Raw genomic sequence first — 23,279 nt, 5'->3', positions numbered from 1 at the left:
CCATCCTGTCTTCATACCTCTCACATTTAAAGAACTAATGGTCAATGCCATCACTAATAAAAAATAAATCATACAAGCCATTATAACATTTAAATATTTCCTCTCCCACCACTCTCATCCATCTCCGTCTTCTGTCTCCTCCTGGGTACAGGTGAACTGGCGGCTCCGTCATCTGAAGCCCCAGACAGAGAGATCTGTAGCAGATCTTCCCCTTCACTCTCACATTCCTCCCCTTCTTTCCGCACCCGCTTCACCGCGGGATGCACGACAAATTCCACCGGCAAGATCTCTTGTTGCCCGCACTCAAAGCTTTCTCCACCTCTATCATTTCATCCTCCTCGCTAGAGGCTGACCCATCCAGAGGCGCCACCGGGGAAAGCAGACTCTGATCCGCCCAAGACCTGCCCGCCTCCTCCTGGGGTCCTAGTAGCCGCCCATTCTCCTCGCCTACATCCATTTCATCTTCCTCCTGGGGGAGTCTTGCAGCCACACCAAGACTTCCCTCCCTCATGTCTTCCACCACATTTCCCTCAGGAATGACAACACTTGGGCCAGAAACGTTGACCACACCCGCGGCCCCCGCACTGTCCCCCACCATCCCCTTAGGTCCAGAATCATCAATCTTAGCGGCGGGGAGCTCGCCACCTGAAGGCCCCACTACAGAGACCCCCACAGCCCCCTCCCCCCGCTCCTGACTCGGAGGCTTCTGTCCTTCCCCCCATGCCTTTTTACCGGCTGCCTCAGCAAACTTCTTCCTCCATTTTTGGTATTCAGCACACTACCTTGCCATGTGACCAGCTTTGTGGCAAATGTCACATGTCCTACTGGCCCCACATTCACTAGCCTTGTGACCTACTTGCTTGCAAAAACGACATTTCTGCATCATTTCACATTCGGTGCTGACATGACCATACATAAAACACTTTCTACAATATTTGGGCTGTCCTTGATAATACAAAAAACCCCTCTCTCCCCCAATTGTGAAAGCAGATGGAGGGTGCCTCACACCCCCAATACAGTCCTTGTCTATTTTAAAGCGCACAAAAAAAACGATATTTGCCGGTCCAGATCCCAAATCTATTCAAAACTTTTTCTCCGCCCTTCAATTCCTCACAATACCCAGCCAAAAAAGCTCTTACCATAGCCTGGTCAGCGAAGGGGTTGTACATATGTACGATCACCATCTTCTCATCTTGCATAAATAACGGGACAACCTGCAAGCACTTCATAATCTCCACATCCATTTTTTTCTTTACCCTTTCATATACGTTCCAGCAGACCTCAGTAGATTGAAACGTCACATCGTAAATACCTTGCATAGGAAAGTCCTGCAGACATAATACCTCTCTCACCTTAACGTTGCATACATCCGTCAACACATCGACCACGATCGTCTTCAACGTCACCTTTTCTTTAAAGCCTGGCTTCACCAGAAATCGCAGTGAGTCACGAAGTCCTCGACCCGCCATTTTGTACCAACAGGTACTAGCCGCCTCAGAAGAGAAACCCGAGGGCTACCCCGCAAGGGGTGCCCCCGAGCACACCTCCACGCTCCGGCCCGCCGCCCTCTCGCTAACCTCTAGTAGCGCTCTGCCCAATAGCAGCAGGGGGTGCACCCTTAGGAAACACCCCCAGGCCGAGCAGAGTTGGTACTATCGGATACCTTTCAACTGGATACAAGATCGCAGCCAAAAGGCCGAGAAGCGATTGAAGAAAGTGATGGAGATGAGGTCCAGCAGGCAATCATTCCTGTCCTATACTGTAAGCAGACATCAAGCATAAGGGAGAACAGACCCACTACAGACAAGCTTATAGTATCTGGGGGAAGGAGGACTCCTGTTACCCTTTTTTGGGCAGTAGCTCTATGATTTCCAAATATAGGAGAAAAGGCAGTTGTGTTGTAAATGATGACCTACACCTGATGGCAGACCATGGACAGAATCTAAGAGAAAGATTGCAGTTCAATTGCTGCAGCGACATTAAGCCCCCTCCTCCTCTTTCCCGCTGCCTTCTGGGATACCTCACGGATCCCAGGAGACTGCGGGACCATTCACAAATTGCAGCACGACTTGCACAGTAAGAAACCAGCTGCGAAGCGGCAAGATTTTACTGCCCGTTTCCCTTACCTAAGATACAGGTGACTGCACCGAAGCCGCTCAGGTGAGGACATCCCCCTGGACAGGTAAGTGTCCTTATATTTAAAAGTCAGCAGCTGCTGGATTGTAGCTGCTGACTTTAAATTTTTTTGGGGGGGGGGGGGGAACTAGAGCTCCTCTCTAACCTCCCTGGCGGTATTCCCGAGTGTGGCTCGGGGTTAACTTTTAGTACCAAAAGCGGTAACCCCGAGCCACACTCGGGATTACCCCGCAATGTTACTCACCTTCCCTGCGCTCCCCGCTGTCCTCCCTGTCCTGTGCACGGCCGCTTGCCTTCCGGTTCCCTCCCGGGGTGGAACCGGCGGCAAATTCAAAAGTGTAAAAACACGAAATGACGTGATACAAAGCTGTGATCCTAATGGATTACAATGTATCATGCCATTTCAGCACAGGATTGCACCTGGTGACTTTTCCAGTGCCCTGCCTGTGCTTTTCCAGTGCTTTGTGCCTGGAAAATTTTGAGCGACCATGTCGTCAAAAAAGTGTTTTTTTTTGCGCAAAGGCGCTTTTAGATGAACTGGAAAGCGGCGACAGCGAAACTGAGTTACTTGAAGAACTGAGCGATAGCGATTCGTGGGAAAATTCGACATCCGGTACGTAAAGTGACGACAGCGACGATTCTAATGTTTCTTTCTGGCACATAGCTTGTGGAATTTGGGAAGTATATCAAATGATTTTTCAGAGTGATGTGCCAGAAAGAGACATCAGAATCATCGCTGTCGCCACTTTCCGTACCTGATGACGAATTTTCCCATGAATCGCTACCGCTCAGTTCTTCAAGTAACTCAGTTTCGCTGTAGCTGTTTTCCAGTTCGCCTAAAAGCGCTTTTGCGCAAAGAATGCTTTTTGGACGCCATGGTCGTTCTCTATTTTCCAGGCACAAAGAACTGGAAAGGTCACCAGGTGAAATCCTGTGCTGAAATGGCATGATACAGTGTAATCCGTTAGGATCACAGCTTTGTATCGTGTCATTTAGTGTATTTACACTTTTGAATTTGCCGCCGGTTCCACCCCCCTGCGTCGCAACGCTCGCAGGGAAGGAACTGGAAGACAGGTGCCGGCATCGGCCGAGCACAGAGCGAGAGGACGGCGGGGGATCGTAGGGGAAGGTGAGTTTTGAAATGTAAAACAACAGATTTCTATGCAAAACAATGTACCGCTTTTAGCACAGAAATCTGGACATAATCAGATCACCAGGGAGGTTAAGAAAAAACACATTGGGAAAGATTTATAAAACAGAGTGCAAAATCTGGTTCAACTCGGCTTAGAAACCAAATCGGCTTCCAGGTTTTAGGCTCCATTCACACTAATGCGTTTTTTCATGCTATTTGCAGAAATGCATTTAATTTTTAACACGTGCTCCTATGGAACATGTTCACATCGATGCATTTTTGTGCCTCTGTGTTTTTGGAAAGGGTCAGGGATCCTTTCCCCGCAAAATGCAGTGTTTTGCATGTAATAGACTTCAACTGGACTGGCGTCCAAAACGCAAGTATTGCATTTTTCCAGCAATTTTGCGTTTTTAAATCTGCCAAACAACAAATTTACCCAAAAAAAAAAAATAAAAGCATAAAAACGCTGCAAAATCACGGTAAAGAAATGTGGAAAGCACTACAGAAAGGCTCAAAAGGAACATGCATCGGTGTGAATCTAGCCTTATTTTTCAAGCCCAATTGAACAAGCTGAAGTTAAATGCCAATTGGCTACCAAGCACAGCTGCACCAGATTCTGAGTTCACCAGTTTTAGCAAATCCCCCTCCCACTGGGTTGGTAGGCTGCTCTTGGTAATCAAGCTTTATCTCTAGGGCTACAAAGCCAGGAAGGCCAATGGAGGACCATGAGGGCAGGCTGCAAGTTCTAATGAGAATCAACATAATATATCTTACAAAGAGTGGCTCCTCCTACTGAGCTCCAGAGACCTGCTGACTCGTTTTTGAGAGTTCATACTTTCCAAATCCCCTGCCCCCCAAATTATATTTTAACATAGCCTTCTGCTTCCCTAAAGGTTATTACAGCGTATAAATGACAGCTTTAGATAGTAAAAAGAGACACAAATATAAATGAAACAGATTTCTCTTAACCTTTAGCAGTCTAGACATTTTGAAACCATTCTATAGTAATGTACCTCTATGCAGTTCTATGTAAAGTGCCATCAGAGTCTGCACGTGTTACATTACATTCTTAAAACTCTCATATTCAATCAAATACAGATTTCCTTTAGGAAGCCAGCTTTTGGCCACGACCCTTCCTCTGTCTTGTGAAAGGCACATTAGTATAATGGGTCGACTCACTGACTAATCTTAGGACCAAGATTTGACTTGCTGGTGTTTGCATACTGGAGCATCCAGGATTATGGCCCTTCTGCTGTTGGTGCCTGCACTAACAATCTGACAGCACTATACATCGGTATAACTGAGCACAGAAACATTAAAAGCATCTTACTCAATTAATTGGAAAAAAAAACCCCATTACACACGATAATTCAATGATGAGTCAACCCCTGGGCCCAGTATTGTCTACAGGGCAAGATATTGACACAAATATTTATGTGGATGAGGGGTTTATTGAAATAAAAAAAAAAAAAAAAAAAAGTTCAAAGAAGTTAAGAAAACAGTCCTGGTCAAGTAGTTTTAACTTTCTGCTGTGGCTCAGTCTCTTGTTCATATTCTATTTCCACATAAGCTCTTTTCTTTCGTGCTGGACCTTTCACAGGAGCCTTGCCTTTTGACTTTCCTTTTGCATTCTTGGCCTTTTCAGTCTCTTCCTCCTCTGATGACTCTTCTTCACCAGATTCATTTTCCTCATCACTGCTGTCATCTAATTTGTCCATGTCCTGTTTAAAAAAAAAAAAAAAAGATTTAGCAAATCTGAGATTTGCAGATGGTAAATCATTTTTTCTCCTATACTTTGATACTACACTTATTCTCTAAAGCAGTGTTTGACATCCCCCAGTCGGTGACTATTGTTGGCAGACAGCAGCCATCCAGCTGGCCTCCCTCTCTGATAATATAGGCACACACAGATAATTTAGGAGTTCACAAGGTAGCATTTGAAGTGTGCTCCAGCTCTTGCCTAACAGTAATCTAAACTCTAGGTATATATACAAACATACACAGTATATCACAAAAGTGAGTACACCCCACGCATTTTTGTAAATATTATTTTATTTGGAGGAGACAGCTAATTTACACTGTTATACAAGCTGTACACTCACTACTTTACATTGTAGCAAAGTGTCATTTCTTTAGTGTTATCACATGGAAAAAAATGTGAGGGGTGTACTCACTTTTGTGAGATAAGAGTGTGTGTGTGTATAATATATATATATATATATATATTATACACACACACATCAGTCTGTTACTACTACTGTCCAATCACAGCCTGGGGATAGGGAGTTGACCTTAGCTGTATTGCTAAACTGTAGCATAGAGAAGTCGGATCACCAACTTCGCTGTGCTTTCTTAAATAAATGCAAATCATCTTCACTTCCACTTTAGTGGGAGTGTTGGATTTCACCAAGCTTCAATGTTAACTGTACAGCAGTGATGCTGGGTAAAACTTCTACTGGAATTCTTTAGTTTTAAGCATAGGCAAACTGTTACAAAGAACTTCTCTTTATTTGTGCTCCTTTGATGCAAACAAAGTAACAAAATGATGTCAGTGATACAAGCACAAGAAAAATACCTGTTGATCCTTCCATAAACGCAGTGAGCCTAGAACTTCCTGAGCTGTGTTTCTGCTGCACCATTATCAATTACAATTGTTCCCAGCTATGTGAGGACTACAGAACTTATTCCTGTGTTATGGAGAGGATGAGGTGTTCTGTAGCACCATCTTAAGGTGCCAATGCTGCTTAAGCAAATAGCACATCATGGGGTTTGTCACCTATGTAGCTGAACAGCTTCCATTTAAAGAGGAAGACGACCAATGTGCAGTGTATATACATTCCACGTTCCAATTGTAAGACTTTCAAACTTACTTCAAAATCACTGAGGTCGCTTTCCTCCACATCTTCATCTTCCACAAACTCTCTCTTACCACTCTCCTGAAAACAGGACAAAATATACTATGAGAATCTCTCATAACAGCTGAATCTACACAAACTGCAAGTTATCCAAGCGCACAGAAGACAGAATTGAAGAGTTAGGTACCTTGTACACGGGGCTGTCTAGGAGCAGTGCGTCCCCTCCCAGCATTTTTGTGCACCTGAATGGGACAGGTGAAGCGTCCAGCCCTGGTACAGGCAGCCTGTGGCTGGATGCTGTACAGAGTAGTATGTGTGTTTAAAGCACTATGTATTCAGGGATAAAGGTCTTTGACCGGTTGCTTGCAGTAGGGCTAGATGCTGCACTCTTTCCACTGGGAAGCACTGCTTCTAGAATGCTCTGTATGGATGGGGCCTAAATGAGAGTAAAGCCTAGTACATACTATCAGGTTTTTTTTTGTTCAACAAAGCGGGCTAAACAAAAAAAAAAAACAGAAGCGCTTGGGAGAAGATCTTGTAATAACAATCCTATGTTCATGCAGAAATCTCTCCCACTCAGCTATTGTGTTTGAACAGGGGGATGCCCCCCCTGCCAGAACACACTGGTCAGCGCTGATCAAATGCCAATTGGAAAATATTTTTCGGTCAAGCCCCTTCATGACCAGCTACTGTACACAATGGCCGAGTTGTCAGCCGGTTTGTAATGAGACAAGTAACACTGTACAAAGTAGTACAGGAACCTTTTCCAAAATCCCACCATGCCGAGACTCATTATTGAGAACAAACACCATTGAATATAATGTGATTTCCCTTTTAATGTGATTCTGTGCAACTCAAGTCGCATCAGAAAAAGTGCTATTGGGAACCAGTACTTGTAGGCTATTTATAAACGCATAATAATGCTTGTATTACATTTTCAATGGTGTCATTCACACTATACATTTGCCTGTGTTTACATATGGTCAGTTAAGCTGTGTTTAGAGAAAAATAGAATTCTGTACATCCAGGATCCAATTAGACTAAATGCATGTAAACACGGCTAAACCTGCTATAAAGCAGAAACAATTAAAATGCACAGAAAAGTGACTGGGAGGCATAAAGGTGGCTTAGATTTCCCAAGTAACTTCTCTTGCAATTAGAAAAGCTAAACACAGAAGTGTCAGTGTGAACCCAGCCCAAGGCAAAAAACCCTGCTTTCATAATAGGCTATGCAAATGAAATGCAAGTATGCAAACCTTTTTAAAGAAGATATTAATCCTTTATCTGCCCATTCCATGAAAGGAAAGCACTGACCCCTATCCAACATTCCTCTCATGCATGTTACTTGTACCTAATGGCAATGCAGGGAACACTGGGAATGTAAACAGTGTGCAAATATCAGGCAGAATGGACACATTCTAATATACAAACACACATGTTGCCAATATATTGTCTTTTTTTGGCAAATGTATACTTTGATTTGAAGTAGCACCATGGGCAAACCCCCCCCCCCCCCATTTTGGATAGAATAAGGAGGGGTTATATCCATGGTCGGTGTCCCATCGGGGAGATTTTCCTTCACTTCCTGTCCCATAGGAAAAATAGGTGGTGGGAGGAAATCCCTACAAATTAGGGACCCCCCTGGTCCCTAGAATAAAGTGTCTCCATTGGAAGATTTCCCCTCTATTACTTTTCTGGGGAAAACCCAAAATGTGGGATTTTCTTTTACTTTCAATGATATTGGAAAATGGGACAAATGGAGGGTTAATATCCCTTAGGTTTTGCCTTTAGTACTATAAAAGATATAACAGAAGGAAATGTCCTGAGATTTGATTGAAGTCTTTACCTTTTTAATAGGACTCATGACTTTCTAATTAATGACCACTAGAGGGAGCGTGGCATTTTTCTCAGCCTTGTTCACTTTTACTATATAAAGCCCTAGTGCCCGACCTGCAGCCCTTTGGCACATACTGTGCAGCCCACAGGGCCCCTGCAGACAATGGTCTGTTTTGGTGCTTACTCAAGGCAGTGAAGGAAAAATGCTATTTAAGGAGGTTTGCAGAAGGTAATGGTTTGGTTTACTCCTTTCACAATATCTTACTTTTTCTGTGCTGTCTATTACTGTTCTTTGTTTTTTTCCCTCGGATCTTTAATAATTGATCTCGCTAAAAGTAATAATAAATGTGGTACAAGTTTTAATAAGAGGGCTGTAGGGAGTACAAATGTAAATGCTTTGACGTGTATAGGGGCAGTGGTAGAAGTGGGCCAGTTTTGTGTTCAATGTCTGCAAGGCTAAAGTTACCTTCTGCCCCCCCCCCCCCCCCCCAATCCTCACCTTTGCAGTCCTACAGCTGACTGCATGAACAATGCGACCTTTTTTGTGTGTAACCTGCTGCCTATTCTTGGATTTGTAGATAGTGCAGGGGATGAAATGAAAAGACTGAATGAAGTATGACTCCACAATTAAAGCTGTTGGAATACTATTAAATCCTTGGTTTTCTTTCTAGCTTAACTTTAATGGGTCTTTAACTGTAAAAGCCTATTCATGCCTCTGCACATAATATTCTTGTGTTTGTAATAGTTGGTTTACACATTAGAAGATGTTTTAGATATGCATAGGTGCATAGTTCTGCAGTTACTTTCTCCATGCATTCCCAGGGTACACAAAAAGGAGAGTACTCCAGCATACGGGGGGCAATAAAGTGCAGTCAACATCCATTAAACATGACCGCGTATGGCTGACATAGGCCCCTTTCACACATACGGTCTCTTCAGTTCAGTCACGTCAAAATGTATCCGTTTTTCAAACTGTTTTTTTTTTACATCCCCTACCAATGAAAAAACGGATGAAAAACTGACCATTTGTCCGTTTACAACCGTTTTTCATCCGATCTGTTTTTTTGACGGATGTAAAATAGGGCATTCATCCGTTCCAAAAAACGGACATTGACGGAAGCGGATGAAAACAGATGATCATCCGTTGTCATCCATTTTTACATAGAGATTCATTGATGTCCGTTTTTCATCTGTCAACGGATGGATGAAAAACGGACGTATGTGTGAAAGGGGCCTTAAGTGGAAGTAAGCCATTAATGTTAGCTTTATTTATAGCTACATACTTCATCTTCATCCTCCTCCTCCTCTTCTTCGCCTGAGGACTCCGATTCACTTGCTGCTTCCTGCTGCTCCAGAGCTTTGTCAAAGGCTTGAATGGGGAAGTTGTAAATGTCTCCATACTGTAGGGAGAGAAGAGAACCATCAGGGGACAAGGCAAGTCAGGCACAGTGCAATTGTAAAATATAGGAAGCAAGCTGCTATATGAATACTCCACATCTGATCAAAAGTCACAGTATCACATACTTGTAAAGACAAGTGTGTGTAATATATATATATATATATTTTATTTATTACACACACTTTTGGGCTATATATTTGAAGCAGTACATGCGACATTCATCAAACATACAGTGCAAGTATTTTATGTTATAGTGATTGATTTACTAGCAGTGAATGTTTGGTGAATAACATCCACTTCTTCATAAATATCCCCCTTTGAATTCTTACTGCAGTGTCTACCTAAAGTCATTTTAATGGCACTTACAAGTTTCTGCCTCCTCATTTTTGGTATTGTAATAAGTATATTGATTTTTGATAGACACCAAAGGAGCTTAGTGGCTCAGTACAATACTATAATTAAATAATATGTAAACCCAACATTTCATATTCCTGATCTGTGCCTGCTGTACCATGTGCTTGAAAAAGAATCCTGTTCTCTTTGTATTGCTTCCTTTGTGTGAAATCTCTGGTGTTCCTACCAGTCCCTCTGCTGTGCTATTAAAAACTGACCACACTATGCAGGAGAACACAGCGTGGTTAGTTCTGCTCTCCTCCAATGATTTCCCCACCCCTCCTCCTTCCCTACACAGCCTTGCACTGGGAAGTGCAGTGAGCTGTTGTTTCTCCTCCTCTAGCTCTTATTCAGCTGAGAACAGAGAGAATGTGAGGGGGGGGGGGGTGTTTATAATTTTTTTTTATACCTATACACATATGTTTTGCCTTTCACTTCTATTTTAAATGGAATAGGTTGTTTTTCAAGACAAATGTTTACATATAATTTAATGAGGCTATGACCGGCTGTGTTCTCCAGCACTCTAGTCCTCACCCAGAATCTTGTGAGTCAGATCAAATCTCAGCCAACTGTTTCCTTTCTCAGCACTTAAATGCAGTTATCACAAACAAAGATAAGCAGAAGTTGTCCAAAATTCATTGCTACTTAAAGATGTAGAACCTTATGAATAAAGCTTTAGGACATTTATTTCTTACTGCTGGGTATATAATATGGTGGACAACATGATTGTCCCTTCCCCAGAAAGTCACTTGTTCCTCCAAGTAGTATGTCTTACCGCTCCTTGTTTGAGGCGCTCAAGCAATTCTTTTTCTATAGCGTTGTCCAACTGAGCAGCTACCAGGGCTTTTTCCTGAAATCAGAGAAAAGGGTATCAAAGATGTGTAGTGGTCAATCCATACATATAATGAAAGTCAGCTACTGTCATAGTTAACCACTTAAGCCCCGGAAGATTTTACCCCCATTCCGACCAGGGGGTATTTTGCGATTCGGCACTGCGTGACTTTAACGGACAATTGCGCGGTCGTGCGACGCTGTACCTAAACGAATTTGGCGTCCTTTTTTTCCCACAAACAGAGCTTTCTTTTGGTGGTATTTGATCACCTGTGCGATTTTTTGATCATGCGCTATAAACAAAAAAAGAGCGTCAATTTTGCAAAAATAGCAATATTTTTCACATTTTTTTATATGAAATTCCCCAAAAAAAAAATTTAAAAATCAAAATTTTTTTACTTTTTAGGCCAATTTGTTTTATGCTACCTATGTTTGGTAAAAAAAATCGCAAAAAGCGTATTTTGATTGGTTTGCGCAAAAGTTATCGCGTTTACTAACAAAGGGAAAGATTTCTGTCATTTTTGTTGTTTTTTTTTTTAACGTGTAATGGCGGCGATCTGCGATTTTTTTTTGCGGTACTGCGACATTGGGGCGGACAGATCGGACCCTTGACTGACATTTTTGACACTTTTGGGGTTACCAGTGACATTTCTACAGTAATCAGTGCTATATATATGCACTGTTACTGTAAAAATACACTGGTAGTGAAGGGGTTAACTTTATTTGGGAGGGAGGGGCTGTGTGTATCCCTAGGGGCGTGCTTTCTACTGTGATTGGCTGGGGCTTGAGCTGTATGGACACTGATCAACGGATCTACATACTAGATCCGAGTGATCAGTATCCTAACAGCAAGGAGAATGACAGGTGGCTTGTTTACACAAGCTGCCTGACATTCTCCCTCTCCCCCGCCGATCGCCGAGTGGCCGGCGGACATCGGGTCCGCCGGTCACACGCGCGGGGGGGTCCGTGACCACGCGGGAGCGGGAGCGGGAGCGCGCCTCCGGGGGCGCGCGCTCGCTCCCTAGACCCTCACAAGCTAGTGACGTAGCCCTATGTCACTTTGCCTGTGAGGGGCTGACTGCCGACGTAGATCGGCGTTAGGCAGTCGGCAAGTGGTTAAGCTGCATTTTAAATAATGTACATTTCTTAATGAACACGTAACTGTAATAACAGGCATTTCATATATCTGTCTGGAGTCCAGCTGACCTTTCAGCAACTTTCCTAAAGCTAATAAATAGGGATGCACCAAAATGAAAATTCTAAAACAGAAACTGAAAATTCAGGATGCCCTTGGCTGAAAACCGAAACCGACTTTTTTCCCCCAAATTATTTTAAAATAGATAGAACAGGGGCATACGCCAGAAACAGGCAGCGACGTACACCTGTAGCTGCCACCCTGTCACAGTATATGTACTGTGACGGGATGGCAAGTGGAAATTTATTTTCCAATGGCATTTGTATTATGCAGCATGAGGGGGTTAATGTATTGCCACTGGTCACTGATGCATTAGTGACTGACCAGTGGCAGCACAAAGGGGTTAATTAACTGCCACTGGTCGGTCACTAATGCATCAGTGACCAGTGGCAATACATTAACCCCCTCATGCTGCATTTTACAAATACCATTGGTAATTAACCTCGCCTCAGCCCCCCCCCCTCCAAGAGTTAATTATGGCAATCTGCTTAGTGCTTACTTGTGGGATTGAAAATGTGCTTGTTTCTTCCCGCATGCCGGCTCCTCCATGTCACAGGCAGGGGAACTCTCTGATCCTCTCCTCTTTGGTCCTCCTTTCAAAATCCTGCCTCTGGCTGGCGGCCTACCTCTCAGTGATGTCACTACTACGTATATGAACACACCAGGCGGGTGGGCGTGCGGCCGCTAATAATTGTAACCAAGTGAGCCCTTCACTTCCCTGTCAGCGGAGATACCCACCTGACAGGGAACTGAAGGGCTCACTTCATTACAGCTATTAGCGGCCGGGGTGTTAGTTCATATATACTTCACCTGCGCTGCCCCCCTCTTTCTCGCGGCGGCCATTAATTTTCAGCATCTTTGACCCGTTTTCGGCCGAAATGGGATAGGCCCATTTGTGGCCGAAAATTTTGGTTGCTGAAATTTCGGTGCACCACTACTAATAAATGCTACAAAATGACTTGGACATTCTCACTTTTGCTGTGTAAACCATTACACCAGGATCCCACAGGGATCATACCAGTTCAGTGCCTAGGCAACTGGTCATGTGATCTCTGCTGAAGTGAGGATCAAAGTTCAGATTAGCTGATCATCCACTTCAATGGAGCTCATGTGATCAAACGTCTAGGTCAGCCTTTCTCAACTTTTTCAACACAGAGGAACCCTTGAAATAAATGCCAGGTCTCGGGGAACCCCTGCTAAAAATAAAAAATCTACAACTCATGACACATTGGTGTGACAGTCAGTGGGAAGAATGCTCCTTACTCTTGTCATCATTGGGGATAATTACCCCCTTACAGATAGCTAAAAGGAACAATGGTGTCACTGGAAACTTATCTGAGAGGCAGAAATTGCCCATTGCTCATGGAACCCCTAGCAACCTCAGGAGGAACCCTGGTTAAGGAACCCTGGTTGAGAAACCCTGGTCTAGGTATATGTTCAAGTAAAATAACGCTGTGGGATTCCAGAGCAGCAGTGTTTTGAGCAAAGGCCAGCTCTCCAGCTTTTTTTATCACTAGCAGTGTGCCTATTCCATGCATGACTCCACTTTGGGTTGACAAGAAAGAAGTCTTGATAATGTTGGAAGCACTCATTAAAATATGTGTAGTTTTTCTGACAAATTTCAAAACATTTGCAGATATTGCAATTGTTTTTACATTAAAAAAAAAAAAACCTGCAGACGTGCAACAGGGAGGGGGAGGATAAGAATGATGCTGATCAAGTCTTTTATTGGGGGCGAAGGCCCATTTTAACTAGAACAAGGCAACACTTTTTTCTACTGCATCATAGAAACATAGAATGTGTCGGCAGATAAGAACCATTTGGCCCATCTAGTCTGCCCAATATATCTGAATCCTATGAATAGTCCCTGGCCCTATCTTATATGAAGGATAGCCTTATGCCTATCCCATGCATGCTTAAACTCCTTCACTGTATTTGCAGCTACCACTTCTGCAGGAAGGTTATTCCATGCATCCACTACTCTCTCAGTAAAGTAATACTTCCTCATATTACTTTTAAACCTTTGCCCCTCTAATTTAAAACTGTGTCCTCTTGTGGTAGTTTTTCTTCTTTTAAATATGCTCTCCTCCTTTACCGAGTTGATTCCCTTTATGTATTTAAAAGTTTCTATCATATCCCCTCTGTCTCTTCTTTCTTCCAAGCTATACATGTTAAGGTCCTTTAACCTTTCCTGGTAAGTTTTTTTCCTGCAATCCATGTACTAGTTTAGTAGCTCTTCTCTGAACTCTCTCTAGAGTATCTATATCCTTCTGGAGATATGGCCTCCAGTACTGCGCACAATACTCCAAGTGAGGAACTAAGTTTTTCGCTTGTTCAAAGCTCCCCTCCTACAACACTTTACAATATATAGTAAAACTAAATATTTCCAATAATGAACTTACTTCTCTCCTTTTCTCTCTTCTTTCCACTTTTCGGCTTAGCGGGACTAGTTTCCTCCTGCAAGTAAAAATGAGAGAGTTATAACAAACAATTTCACTCTTATTTTGGCACCAAAACATACGATTTTGAGAGCCTTGTGTGCTATAATGTGTATGGTTTCGGCACATTGCAAGTAGCTGCATTTACAAGATCCTGGAACTAAAATAGCTTTTGTAAAAAGTCCTGAAAATAGAGGTTTCTCTCTGCCTATCGGCACTTTTTTCACATTTCTGAGCAGGGATGAAGTAACTTATCGCACAAGCATTCAAGTGACATCATTTGGTTCTAGTCCAAAGACTCAGAACCTGGAAAAACACCAGCAGAAGATAGAAGTTCCACCAATCTTCCATTGCAGTGTTGGAAGAGATCACTTTGCTAGGTAAGTTTGCCAGGATGTAATAATATGCTGTATACGAGCAGCTTAAAGCAAAAAGCTCTTGGGGACCAAAACTTTTTTAGTTTGGTCTGCCGGTTTATTTACATTTGAACACTACATGTTGATGGTTGCACCAATGGCATTTCAGCGTTAAAGGTGCTCCCTGAGCACGTTTACAATGAGATAAGCAAATCGCAGCTTACGCACAGACTACACTCTGATGCTGCAGCCATGGCCTTGGAGTTAAAGGCTAAGTTCACATTTTGGAACAGATTACATGTTCCACCCATATTTAGGGTGGAACATGTAACATTTTAGATCCTGACGGATCTTCTCCCCGCATCTGCTGTCACAGTTTAAGAACAGCACTACAACTACAGTTGTACAGCACTACAACTACAGTCATCCACTGCAACTGATGGCTTGTAGTTCTGAATGAACGGCGAGGGTGTTGATGAGGCTTGTCTGTAGAAGCCTGACATTGCACCCCTGATCCACTGATCACGATTTTCACTATTTCAAAATTAAGGAAGCCAATCCATCTAAAACACCACCCCCCTAACGGCACTTTTCTGTACAAAAATGATGTGTTATAACTTGACTTGAATGGTCCGTCATGTAAAATAATGCCAGTGAGTTAGGTGTCTCCCCTTTATTATATGCTCTTTATAAAGACTAAAAATAGTAACATCACATGCACACACTGCAGGCACAACAGTGTCGTCTATTAATTGTTTGAGTCCTATAGAATGTTGATCCCTATCTGTGACAAGCACCCATGCATTGTATTTACAAATTTTAGGTTTCACTTACTGCCTCTTGAGAGTGAGTTTGCGGATGCGGATCAGGTACTGTGTAATCTTGGTAAACCTCTGCTTGCACTTATGTCTGATGAATCGTGGCCAGTAGATGAGGTTCTCGTCTATCTGTTCCAGAGCCTGCTCATAGTTCTTGCTGAGTCGTACCTGCAATGAAAATTTGTTTCTATAAGCACCAAAAAAGACTTCATATAGGCCATTGCATGAGAATGCCAGGTTGGGAGACTTGTGTGCATTCAGTGGAGACGACCTTTACACACTTCATGATGCTGTATATGATATAAAGGCTGCCATAGAAAAGTACTGATATGCAGATCAAAATATCCCCCATTGTGAACCTTCACACACACACTGAACCAAAAGCAGTTCAAGTGTTATTAAACCCAGGACCCTGCATTCACTATATCTGGTCTCCCACAGTACACAGAAATGCAATTATTTTAGTAAATATAAACTGCTAAATACCTTTTCTTATCAGCAGTTTATAGCAGTCTTGTGACTTCTATCAGTGTCTGGGTAAAGCCTGTAGGAGGAGTTTTCTTTCCCCTCTATGAGGCTGCAGGACCCCTGACGCTCTGTCTGGACAGTGTTGATTGGCCCTGTGCTGATCACATGCATACCCCCCCCCCCCCCCCAAAAAAAAAAAAAAACACACCTCTCTAGCAATAGACACAAAAACGAGCAAGATGTTGGTTGTCCAAGAACAGGACTGGAGGTGTAAAAAGTTGTGAAACCACCCTGGTCTGGCTACATATTTCCATCCTCAATGCCAGGAAGTCTGTATGGGTGTTAATACTTTGATTCATAAATTCTGAAGATGTGAATTGTTGTCAGATTTACTGGGAAGGGATGCAATGCCATTATATGTAAAATACTGAAAGTACATACCCCCATTAGAGAGCATTCATTGCCTGGCACATGTACATGATTGCATGACTTTTTTGGATTAAAAACACACAAAAAAAAAAAAAATAATAAATAAAAGAGAAAAAAAGTATAATTGACATCACAAAGTTCAATTCCTGTCCACTAATGGCATCGTAGAAATTCTAAATTGTTTCTGCTTAATGTTGGCTTCAACAGCAGCAAACAGAACATTGGGCAGCATTAGATATGATGATTTCTACAGGTTTAGCTACAATTATCCTGAAGGTGCCCCTCTCTTCTATGAAAGTCTGTTGCAGGTACAGAAGGACACGATTTCCTTCTATTTTACTGCAGAAGATGAATTGTTTTTTCAGGTCACTACCGGCTGGTAAAAGCTTACTAGATTTCTGACAGGATAATCAGAAATTTTTTCATACTTGGAGCATTTATTAGGAGGTAAAATTTGCACACCAAATTTTTTTTTATTGTTCAAGACCTACACTGTAAATCAGCAGGCAGCTGCACTCACCCTCTCCCACATCCGCGCTGGAAATGCCGCTCTTTCTATTGACTTCATGTACAAGTAGCAGATACCTAACAATAAAGAGAAACAAGTGAGAACTGATATAGCTGTGCTCAGAGGTAATAATCGCACACAGGGCAACCCACATGCTAACCTTTCTCTTCTTTAATGGTGGCATACTGGCTGTTGGCGAGGGGACAGGAGGAGCGGTTGCACTGGCCAGTTATGTTGTATTCATTCCGACAGAAATTTTGAGTCTTAGTCCTGTAAACAGCAAATAACAATGGTAAATTGTTCATGCACCAACATGTTACTGTTCTACTTACATTTTGAGGATTAAGTCAAATAAAAGATCAAAAAGATGGCTGCACTGAAACCGATAGGTAGAATAAGTGGTCATTAAGAACAACTGTACCACTGCACTGTGCCGTGGCCCTAATTAGTCCTACATGTAGCCATACTTATGGAAGCCTCCAGTGGTCTTGCAGAGTGCAGCTCTCACTGTAGGGCTGCGGATTATCATAATAAATGCTAACTAATTTGTACAGAACATACTTCGGCACTTGCCGACTGTGCTATAGCCGAAAGACGGCTACAGTGTGGTTGTCCAGTTCTGGGAGGGCATCAATAGACGTCCTCCCAGGACTCTGCCCCTCACACGCTTCCTGCGGCATGCATGGGCACGCTCTTTGACTGCTGTGTCCCTCAGACACAGCTGATCACAGATCAAAGTAAAAGGCAAATCACAGCGGCCCTTTACCATGTGATCAGTTGTGTCAAATCACAGCTGATTACATGTAAACAGACTTGCCGGTTATTGGCATTCTTTTCCTCCCAAGCTGTGTCTGTCTATCAGTGCCCATCAGTTTTTTCATGGAGTTCAGCTTTAAGTTAAAAAAAATATATATTTTCCCTCTGTCATATTTCATGATTTCTTTTTGAACATTTTAGTATGATAATAGTATGACAAGTTTGTGCGAGTCATATTATTCGATATCTGAAAATATCTCTGATTCTGGACTATCCTACAAAGGTCTGACACCCAAACACATGGGCAGAGGTGACATTAGAGTGGCACATACAGCCAGGCTAACCTCTGGCACTCCAACTCCTCTCAGAATTGGTATGAATGAAAGGTTGCAGACCCCGGGGGAATACCTAAAGTACTTACTTTATCTTGAAGGAGCAGAACTGCTTGTTCCCCACAATGTCCCAGATAACCTGAAGAAGAAAGAAAAATAATGAACATGAGACACTTGCAGATAGAAGATTGTATGTTTGGAAAAGAGATGACCACATATATTCTCAGATTCTCACCAATCACAATGCTGCAATTTACACAGTGATGGGAGATTGGCATTCATCTCCCTGGTGGGGTTACTTCTTGTTACAGGGTGGCTACGTTCCTTCTCCATGGTCTTTATGGTGAAGTCCCTCTTTAAAGGATAAGTTCACCTTTCGTAACATGTCACACCCATATTCAGGGTGTAACATGTTATGAATGGACCGGCCCCCAATCCCCGCTGTGACAGCTAGCAGGGTTCTTTTCCCTCCTCACTAGCTGTCACAATTAAAAAAAAAATGCTGAGTGGGGCTTCGCCCGGCCATGTCACTGATTGACAGGGCTCTGTGCATTGAAAACGACAAGGTCTGGCAGCCTTCGCCGCTGTCGGCTTTTAGTTTTCAATGAGCTACCATTAGTTAGTCTGGCTGAAAAAAGACCCAAGTCCATCTAGTTCAACCAACAGAAGGAAAAAAAAATTATATATATATATACATACACACACACACACACACAATTCTATATGCACAGTTTATCCAGAGGAAGGCAAACCCCCCCCCCCCCAATAAAGCATGATGCAATTTGCTCCAGCAGGGGAAAAAAAATCCTTTCTGTTCATCCCCCAAGAGGATATTCCCTGGATCAACTTTAACAATAAACATTAATTTGCTTACAATGATCAGTTTTAGGTAAAGCCTTTATCCCCAAAAAAAATCAGTTTGCTGTAACTGATTATAAAGCATGAGCTGGTGTTTGGCTTCAATGTGTAGTGGTTCTAAATCTGCTAATAAATTTACCACTCCCCTCCCCCAGACTGACAATGCTGCTGTGTGCTGTGCCTCCACTTCTCATTACTCCAGAGTTGCATCTCACTAATACAGGAGGTCTGTTACTGGCCAGATAACCAGGAGAAAACAGAGGGGAAAAGCCAAAGAAAAGAAAACTAATGCAGCCACCACATCTAATGATTGGTAAGCTTCTCGGCCTTTTGGCTAAGATCAAGTGTAGTATCTGTTCTTATCAGTGTTGGAATGGAGCCGGAAGGTTAGTATCGGTGGTGGCCGAAGTTAACCGGGGCGATCTGGGCGTAACTGGAGGACCGGAGTAGGCCAAACCAGAGAAAGCCGGACGGTTCCAATGCCTTCCTGATTTGAATGGGTCCGTCCCTGTCAGTTTGAAGGGAGCGAGAAAGCCGGCGTGGTCAACCGGTTAGTACTGCTCCTGGATGTAATTGGTGGGAGTGCGGATGGTGAGGGGAAGGGCCCTTCCTCTTGGGTGAATTTGGCTGAGAAGGGGGCCATTTTCTATACCCTTTGAGGTTGGGCTCTCCCTGAGCTGTCTGCATTCCTGGCCTCCTGACAGGAAGGGCTACACTTGGTCTGGCCATGGGCTGAGTCCGAAAAAGCCCATGGTGTACGTGCCCCTGGGGTGGCAGCCCAGGGGTGCCTCAATTTCACTGGTGAGGGGCAGCTCACCTGAGTTTTTGTGGCACCTTGGTCACTGCACCATCACACTTTTTCTGCACCTGCCTCTTGGGGTGGGCCTTTTGGCCAACACCAGAGGAATTTTTTATTCCTGGCCGGGGGGCCTGCCGAGGTCTTGCACTTAGGCACAACCCAGCACTTCTCCACTTCCCCTTTCCCCACTCTGTTTTTTCTTTGTTTGTTTGTTCACGTGTGTCCCTTTTTGGTTGTTTGTCACTTGCACGACTTGGATGGCGTAGGTCCTCGGGCCTGCCCTGTAAGTCTTGGGAGGGGGTGGATATGGCCTTTTGGCTTAGTTCGCCCTCTCCCATGGGGTATCCCTTCGGGGGAGCCCCACCTAGTACTTGGGGTGGGCTGTTTCGGCAGTCCCCCTGGAGAATGGGGTCTGCCCGGCTTCGGCTGGGTGGACCAAAGTGAGTACCTCAGTCCCTGTCAGGAGCTTTGCGCCCCGGGGGATCAGGGTCAGGGCCCTTCCTCTTCGGGCCATGTGTACGCCTTGTGCACTTTTTGTGTGTCTCACGTTTGCGTGTGTGCACTTTTTTATGCACCGGGTGTAAGTCTTTTGAGTGTGTTTCACACAGGCTTTAAAAAAAAAAAAAAAAGATTGGTAAGCTGTAATATGTTACATTTTTGGTTTGGGTTTTAATCCGGCTTTAGGGTTGCCGTACACTTTAGAATCTGATTGTACAATCTCTTTCAGATCTACCTACAACTAAGTAGTGTAAGGGCCTTCCAGATTGGATACAAATTGATTAGTTTAGGTAGGTCATCACGTTACAGAATATTGATAAATCGAAAATAGATTATGCACAACTGGAATGGTTTTAGGAGGTTTTTTTTTTTATACCTAGAGTTTGGTGTCACTTTGGGTAGGGGCTAACCCCCGTACTTTGTATTATACACACATTGGAGGAGATTTACTTAAACTGGAGAGTGCAAACATCGGTGCAGCTGTGCATGGTAGCCAATCAGCTTCTGACTTCAGCTGGTTTAATTAAACTTTGACAACAAATCCAAGAAGCTGATTAATCCCCCATTCACATTGGGCAGATTTGACACATCAAATCGGAGCCTATTGCCCACAACAGCACCCTCCGAATCGGTGCGATGCCGACTTTGCGGCCCCGCACTGATTCCCAAAAGTAGTTTATGTAATACTTTTGGTGACTTCGGGGGAGATTCCAATAGACATCTGTGCATGAATCTGCAAAGATGTCTGTCAAACCCGAAGTCGCACTGAGATACAGGTTTGAACTTGCATGATTTCAAACACGCCCTCAGTGTGAATGTGGGCTGAAAGAAGAGGTTGGGGCTTTACATGAGGCGTGTGACACACAGATAGTAAAATTATTGCACGATGGTACATTTGTTTATTCATGAAGGTACACATAAAAAGACATAGTACATTACAGAAATAAAGAGGATTGCGTCACTTCTGGGGTCTGCGTGTGAGAGGACAGCACACAAAGACCACCGGCCGCCGTGGACGCACTGTGGGTGTGTCCAAGAAGAAGTAAAATGTCTGCCTGTGCTGTTTGTTAATAAAGTCTGTTGTAAAACAAAAAAAAAAAAAGAAATAAAGAGGATTATATGTGAGGGAATATGTATAGATTTACATCAAATTGTAAATGTATGATTGCACAAAATTCATACATAGGATATAGATATAAACTAGTGATCGGCCGATGTCGGTTTTTCACTGCCAATACCGATATTTTGGTCATGGCATATCGGTATCGGACAATATGCGTCGATATTTTCGTACATTTAAAAAAAAGTTTTAATTTTTTTTTACTTGACAGGTACTCTTGTGGAGGGATCTGGGGGTCTAAAAGACCCCAAACCCCTCATCAGCACTTAAAACGCCAAGTTTGGCTGTTTTGAATGCTGTCATTTTGTTGAATCTGGCGCCAGTAACCGGAAGCGATGTCATGACATCACTTCTGGGTTTTACATGGAGACCCGAATTTGGCTTTGATCGGGTTTTCGGAGCCCGTGCAGGCTGGTTGCCTGGGTCTTTTCCGGTGGGACGGGAGACCCGGGTGAGCCGCAGAAGGCAGTGTTCGGTTGTCATTACAAGACAGCCGCCCGTCGGCAATGGACGCCGGTACCTTGGTGATGCCTCTAGCTGCAGGCATCACTCCGGTACAGCACTTTCCCGAAATATCGGCAATATCGGTAACCTCAGGGGCTGATTTCGATACATCAGGGAAAGTGCATATCGGCCCTCGATATATCGGCTTTGCCGATAATCGGTCGATCCATAATATAAACGCATGATTGTATAAAGAAACTGCATCCAAAAAGCTTGACGCGTTTCACGGATGAAGCGCCACTTCCTCAGGAGCAGATGCAGAGTGCGGATCTGCAAAAAAAAATATATATAAGAATACAGATATGATCTGGTAGAAAAAAAAGGAGAAGAAGAAGAAAAAAAACACACCCCTACCTTACTTACAAATCAGTTCGGATTTGGAACATGTGATATACTTAGAACCTCAGCATCACATCTTCCAAATCCGAGCTGATTTGTAAGTAACCTAGGGGTGTGTTTTTTTTCTTCTTCCCGCTCCTTTTTTCTACCAGATCATATCGGTATTCTTATATATATATATATATTTCTGTAGATACGCATTCTGCATCTGCTCCTGAGGAAGTGGAGCTTCATCCACGAAACGCGTCAAGCTTTTTGGATGCAGTTTCTTTATACAATCATGTGTTTATATGTAGATCTTATGTATGAATTTTATGGAATTTTGTGCAATCATACATTTACAATTTGCTGTCAATGTATACATATTCGCTCACATATAATCCTCTTTATTTCTGTATGTACTATGTCTTTTTATGTGTACCTTCATGAATAAACAAATGTACCATCGTGCAATAATTTTACTATCTGTGTGTCACACGCCTCACATGTAAAGCCCCAACCTCTCTCCTTCTTTCACTATAACAGGGATGGAGGCGCATGTTCTGGTGCTTCATATAAACTCCTAAAACCCCCTTTTTTTTTATTTATTATAATATTGGAAGCGGATTGGTTTCTATGCAGAGCTGCACCAGAATTTGCACTCTCCAGTTTTAGTAGATTATCCCCTGTATTTGGAGCTCCCTATCTGTGAAGCCCTGGGACATGCACTAATGATAGAAGTCCCTGATCACAGCCAGCACACTCTACACATGGCACTTATTGTACAGGACACTCAATCACACACCGAACACCAGTGTACAGACAGAACCAATCAAACTATTTATAATTGTACACATCACCCCCAATAACACCTAATTTTCCTAATACTACAGCAACGGCTGAACCTCACATGAATCCCCCCCCGTTACCGGGTCCTACGGCTTACATCATCGTGCTGCATCCCGCCGGCCTCTCTTTACAATCCTCCGGATCCGGGGCCACACTCACACACGCGTGGACAACCTCAGCAGGCAGCCATCTGCAAAGACAGAATCTCGCGAGAAGCCGCATTTCCCAACGTGACTTCCGCCAACGAGAAGCATTTCCGCCACGTTCTACGTGAGCCTCAAGCAATCATGCCCAGAACGGGGTGGGATTTCAGAATATTTCGTACTATGATTGGCTAGTGTCTGTGAAAGTATTAGCATACATAAAAATCGCCTTCTACTGCTTGTGTCGTCCGTGTATTTTATAAGAAGATAATTATTTTACTTGAATCTGTTTTCTGTGATAGTTATAG

At 43.3% G+C, this 23,279-nt stretch overlaps 1 protein-coding gene across 1 annotated transcript; it reads right to left on the bottom strand.

Annotated features, from left to right (window-relative positions):
* Positions 1-4,718: 4,718 nt before the first annotated feature.
* MAK16 (MAK16 homolog) lies at positions 4,719-23,045 on the bottom strand. The gene is made up of 10 exons (XM_082255598.1): positions 22,926-23,045; positions 17,972-18,021; positions 16,955-17,064; positions 16,807-16,871; positions 15,406-15,557; positions 14,180-14,234; positions 10,527-10,601; positions 9,243-9,359; positions 6,139-6,204; positions 4,719-4,989 (listed from the first exon to the last, which is right to left on the bottom strand). The coding sequence occupies exons 1-10, from the start codon at positions 22,938-22,940 to the stop codon at positions 4,777-4,779; spliced, it is 918 nt and encodes a 305-aa protein (XP_082111724.1). The 5' UTR covers positions 22,941-23,045; the 3' UTR covers positions 4,719-4,776.
* Positions 23,046-23,279: the final 234 nt, after the last annotated feature.

The sequence above is a fragment of the Pelophylax lessonae genome, assembly GCF_965119305.1.
Source record: "Pelophylax lessonae genome assembly, chromosome: 4".
Taxonomy (NCBI): domain Eukaryota; kingdom Metazoa; phylum Chordata; class Amphibia; order Anura; family Ranidae; genus Pelophylax; species Pelophylax lessonae.
This window is presented reverse-complemented; position numbering and strand designations above follow the sequence as displayed.